Source organism: Bactrocera tryoni, chromosome 1, assembly GCF_016617805.1.
Source record: "Bactrocera tryoni isolate S06 chromosome 1, CSIRO_BtryS06_freeze2, whole genome shotgun sequence".
Classification (NCBI taxonomy): domain Eukaryota; kingdom Metazoa; phylum Arthropoda; class Insecta; order Diptera; family Tephritidae; genus Bactrocera; species Bactrocera tryoni.
The window spans coordinates 66280853-66286852 of record NC_052499.1 but is presented as its reverse complement, the minus strand read 5'-3'; the positions used below and the strand labels follow the sequence as shown (position 1 = coordinate 66286852).

General features: G+C 37.5%; 1 protein-coding gene across 1 annotated transcript in view; it reads left to right on the top strand.

Moving 5' to 3' along the window:
* Window positions 1–2127: 2127 nt before the first annotated feature.
* LOC120774252 overlaps window positions 2128–6000 on the top strand; it is a 53510-nt gene continuing 49637 nt past the window's right edge. The window contains exon 1 of the mRNA XM_040103756.1: window positions 2128–2249. Coding sequence (XP_039959690.1) covers window positions 2128–2249 — 122 coding nt within the window. The remainder of the gene's footprint in view (window positions 2250–6000) is intronic.

Sequence of the window (6000 nt, the reverse complement as noted above, 5' to 3'; positions counted from 1 at the left end):
GGTATAGAAAATTTATTTGCAAAACTTAAACAATCCCCCTACTAAGGCATTTGCAAATAAGCCACTGCCTTTATGTAAACAGTTATGTGTCTAGGCAGTTAAGTTAAGTTCTTAGGCATATTTTCACGCCAAGTGTGCAACTTTTTCGTTAAATTTTCCCTTTTGTTTTTGCTGCTTTCATTCTCCGGTTTCATATTCAAGCATTGTTAAATGCGGACGAGTAGTCTTTAATGGAGAGGACATATGCATGGGCGCATACTTAACACATGCGGTGCATAATTTGTGTGAATGTGTAGGAGGATGTGTGAGGCGAATACGTGGAAACCGTGTCAAGTAGTAAAGCAAGCAAAATTGTTGAAGGATATTATATTCTTAACCTTTAGTCACACTTGGCTTAATATAATCATGATATATACATATATATATTATACATATGTATGTATATATACATACATATATGTATGTGTTTTTCGTTGTTTCATGTTTCGTTGTTATTTTTGTTGTATTTGCAGTGCGTGCGAGTGTTGCTTAGAACAATACACGAGAATTAAAAGTAATAACAACAAGCAGCTGGCAACCACTGGAGAGCCACTTACTCAGCCAAAGCAACAGAAGATAAAGAAATAGAAAATTATAAAACAACAACAGCAAGAACAAAACAATAATAATACAAGTCGTTATAACGACGCTAGTGCCAACGTTGACCTCACTGGCGTGGCAGACGACGCCTGACGACCCCGACCGCGACCTCCGTTCATCGATACAAACGGGTAGACAGACGCGTGTATGTGTTTATATGAGTGTGTGTGGGTGTGTTGGTGAGTGCAAAAGTGTTGTGGCACACCAATTCAACCAATTTAACCACTGGTATCCCGCATGCTGCTTTGTAGAAGGATAAGCATCTGATGGCGCTGTAGTGGCAGCCCACAATATTATTGATAGCAAACACCAATACCAACAACAGCAACGCAGATTATTTGCTTATGCAGCAAACAACAATAAAAAAGCTTATAATTCAAGCAGCAGATAACTAACGAACAAAGCGCTCGGAAATCGGTGGAAAGTGTCGAAGGACAATGGCTGAGCGTCAGCTGCGGAGCGGCGAGCAGCGGGCAACAATGCAAATAAATAAGTTTAAAATCGGCATTTGAGGCGTTTAGAGTGTTTAGATATACATACATCGAACAAAAAAAGCTGATTGTGGTTATATGGACGCGTGTAAGTGTTGTTGAGTGGCAAATTCAGCGCCTGCCGACTCCAACCATTTTCGATTTCGCTGCTGTCTCCACTCTTGCCACAAACACTCGACTGCGCTCTCTACACTCGTTTGCTGTCGCCTCTAACCATGCCAAGGCGTTAATGCTGTCGTGTGCATTTATAAATAGGTTAGGAAATGGTTCTATTTCAAATTATATCCAAAGCTTGCTACAAATCTAAATTGAATCAACGAAATCAACCGAATCAATTTGCTGAAAATACACGCAACGCGGTTGAAGTGTACGGCGAGAGAGTATGCTAGAGGGGAGCCAAAAAATAGAGAGAGTGAAAATAGAGCGAATTCCGGCTGCCAATCAGCCGCGCAGCCAAGCGTTCAACCAACCGACCGACCAACCAAATATCCGAGCCGCGCAATCAAACAGCAAAAACAAAAGAAGCCAAAGCTACCAAATAACTAAATTGAAAGTCCGCACGAAGACGAGTCAACCAACCGAAAGACATAAAAAATCGCAAATAAATTGGGAAAATCAAGCAAAAAATAAGAAAAACTTAAACCCAAGGCAGATAAACCCTTACAAGGACACAGCACTTAATAATAATACGAGCAGCCTTTTCGTAAACAACAAATACTAACAACTATCGACTCGCTGAACCAAGAGCGCTTGCAACAAGCGCTTAGAAAAACAAAAACCGAAAAAAATATAAATAATATAGACACATTCGTATCGCCATCAACATTTACCTCATCATCCTCGAAACACTTATTGCCCACTTACCGCACTGAAAGTGAGCAATTTCTTCGTGACCGCCCCTTCACTAAGACTCTTGCAGCACATCAGCCCACGCTGCTTTGAACTATAAACCAGCTGCTTTCTCACAGCTGAGTTAGTAAAAACAACGAACGAAAAAATGGAAGATGCTCCACCGCCGCCGAAGAAGAGCACCACACTCTCCGTGGACCGTGCAGCGTTCCTGCTGTTGCGTGTTAAGAAAGCATTCAAGAAGAAACGTCAACAACGCAAAGAGAAACAGTAAGTTCATGTCATTTTTGTATAACTATGTATATACATACAAATTTTTATTTACATAGAAAATTATTTATATACATATGTAAATAGTGGGAGGAAATTTGGTTGTGGTTGTGCAATAATATAATTATTGTTGAAACTTTTTGAAGTATTTTTTATGGTTTAGTATAGTATCAATTGTGGAGACCCTATACAGTACAATACATAGTGAGGCGTAGAGCCAACGACCACGGTCTGAAGCACTATATAATTTAAGTACATTGTATTACGAGTAAGCGAATTGAATATAGCACAAACTTTACTCAGATTCTTTCTTATGAAATTTATTTATTCATACTAGTTTCCTAGCCTTATTCTTTAAATAAGTTCTCATCGTCAAAACCTGTTAAACTGTTTACTCAGCTTATCTCTAAAATCTGTAATGCTTATAGAGTCTTCATTCGATGTTCATTAGTTCAAGATGTAAAAAATATTGACCTATAAAATATATTATGAAAAAAAAATCAGGATCAGCGTGTAAAATTAACAGATAAGTCTAAATTAAGAACATGCATCATCGCAATAAGCACTTGTCTGTAATACAGATTGCTGAAATGAAATGATTCGCAAGCAATAAGTTCCAGCAAAAAACGTCGGAGACCCTTTAAAATATATAACTATTTATAAATTATTAAATTATCAACCTACTGAGTCCCTCAGTTTTCTAGATATCCATCCGATATTTTGAACACATCCGTTTTTCCCAAAAAAGCTGCTCATTTATTGAAACTGTCGGACCACTATACGATATGTATCAGGACGTAGCGTTGATCCAAAAACTTCTCAAGTGCTCTTAGATCGATGTTTTGAGCTTACCGCAAACTTATTAAGGCGGTTAATATCAATACCAGCCACTTCGCTGTGCTTTCCAAATGTGTGTTCCTGAGATTGTTTAATTTCAACAAAGAGCGTCAGTCAGAACATTTAGAAAGAGGCGAGAATGACTTTTCTAAATGCATGTAGCTCAGAACACTTCTTGAGGTTCACTTTGGCTCAGAAGGATCTTGTAATCGTACGCTTGCCGAGCTCACTGAGGGTACAGCTTTAGAATGCAAGAATATGTCGGAAAACCGATCACTTCCAAGCGGAGTAATTGAAGTGAACTACTGTGACCGAGTAGTCTACAAGTCTAACATGCAAAAAGCTTGAAGCCATTGCTAATGAGGTCATGCACTCTTCGACCAGTTTTGAGCGCACTGTCACTCTGCTTGCACACCACTCTGAAGTAGACAGTATGTACTTTGGTTTAGTATATTTACCGCAACCTTAATGGCAGCCACCTCCGCTTGAAAGACACTACAATGGTCTGGTAGCCTGAAACTAGAGTTGAAGGAGAGCTCCTGATAAATTCTTTCAGGTTCGCAAAGCAGAGGACGCATGGGGCAGGTTCCGCGATGCAGTGATCTAAATTGTTATGGGAGAGAAGGAAGTGTGAAAATTTTTAGAGGGATAGCTGAAAATAGAGGGACTCGGTTCGTATATACAGATGAACCGACATGCCTAAATCGACTCAGCTCGTCCTGCTTATATACTTATATTTTATCCTATTTATATATACTTTATAGGTTCGCCAATGTTTCTTTGTAGGTGTTACAAACTTCCTAGCGAACTAAATATAACCTGCTCAGTTCTAAAATTCCTTTTCTGTTCAGGTTATATAGTATTTAGTTTGGACAGCACAACTTTTTCGCTGCTTTTACCGGGTTCTTTTTCAGATAAGAAATGTATCTGTGAAGATTATTAAAGCTCTGGTGCAGCCGAATTTTACTTTTTTCTTGTTTATGGCTAAAAGTGTTTCCATTGAGGATGCTATTCATCCGTCGGCTTAGAGTTTGGAACCTAAATTAAGTTATTTCTCGAATGCAATATGATCTCTCTGAGAAATAAAGTATCTAAACTTATGCTATTTCCGATTCCGACCAAGGATTGAGAGGTTATCCGACAGCCACCACTTCTTCCTTCCAGAGTCCGGACATCCAACATCCAATTCCAGGAGAATTTTTAGCTGAAAGACTTTCAAAAAATGCCTTCACATATTTTGTATTTATATAGAGGTCAAATTTAAACACTGTGTTGTGGAAGATTGTAGGGAAAGGCGTCATAAATGAATTATAAAACATTTGCCATAAATTTTTTAAGAATCAGAAACTCTTTGTGAATAAAGTGGTCTTCTCTAGACGTTTTTGTTGAATCAGTAGATATCGATCCCAGTAGATACTTCAAAACAGTGAAACCTGAAAAAAAGTTACAGTCGTGTATTTGATAAAAACAAATCTTCTCTGCTTTCTACTCACCGCGTATAATCAGTTTTCAAATCGTTAATGACTGCCGCCAAATTGAGTATAGATTTCTAAATAAAAACGACAATTCTTTGATTGCAACCATTTAATTTTCCTTTTTTCCGTCAGTCACATTTTGCTTTCTTAAATAATTAAATTACTTCGCAGCTTACTGCTCTCTCTTTGTAAGAATCAAAGTCTACCCGCCAGTCTGTCTGACTGCTTGTCTTTTTAAGCCCGTTCACAGTGCCGTTATTTTTCCACCTCATTGATTTGCTGGCAGTTTGTGTGCTGCTTCAGCGTCTTCGGTGTCTTCGCTTACTTTTCAACTTTGTAGCATATTTATAAGGCTTGCCAACCGCATTTTTCAACCGCTTGTCATCCCTGTGCGCAGTGTGAGAAGGAAAAAGAAAATAAGCACATAAATAATACAAAGAAGTGGGGAGGAAAAATTAAGGCGACAGCAGGAAGAGACAAACAGTTTATGAAAATGCGATTTTTTAGCTTTTATCCCTCCTACGGCGCAGCGTATTGTTTGTCTCTACCTCGATTTACCGCCTTAATGTGGTGTGGCTTGGCTTTAAGCGGATGAAAAGTATATACATATTTAAAAACAATATAGGTTCGATAAGTTAGTGACTTTTTGAGTAAAGTGATTTTAAATGCAACTTTGCTTCTGCCAAGTGATCTTATGTGACAAAAAACCAAGGTGTATCGAGTAGCTGACGGTTTTCTTTCCGGTTTGGTTAAAGACTATTTATTCTCTTTTAAAAATCTAAAAATAATTTGAGTCGATTAGAGAATGTCATCTTATCAAGTTAAAGTCGATTTTACAACAGCGCGCCAGTCGTTCTTTCTTTTCACTGTTTGACGCCAATTGTAGATTCCAAGTCTAGCCAAGTCTCTACGGGATCTTTCCAACGGAGTGGAGGTCTTCCTCTACCTCTACTTTCCCCGACGGGTACGAATAGTCTCAGAGATAATAGTCTCAGAGATACAGATATTATCAAGAATACCAAATCTATCGCTATCGATTAACGATAAAACTTTACCAAATGAATTGAAAAAAAACCGATAAATATGATTATAAGAAATTACTTATTAGTATATTTCAATAAATAAAAAAGAGTAGTAACTGATTTATCAAATCACTCGCGTTTCTATTTCATTTTTAAAATATCGGATTTATCGATACAAGCATTTGCCGAATTCATCGATATTTTTTATCGATATACATACATGTATAATGAACGCATTTATCAAAGCACTCGCGATATCAGATTTATCGATACAAACATTTACCGAATAAATCGATATTTTTTTATCGATATGCATATAAAATGAAGTGATTTATCAAATCAGTCGCGTTTCTATTTAATTTTTAAAATATCGGATTTATCGATAGAAACATTTACCGAATTAATCGATATTTTTTT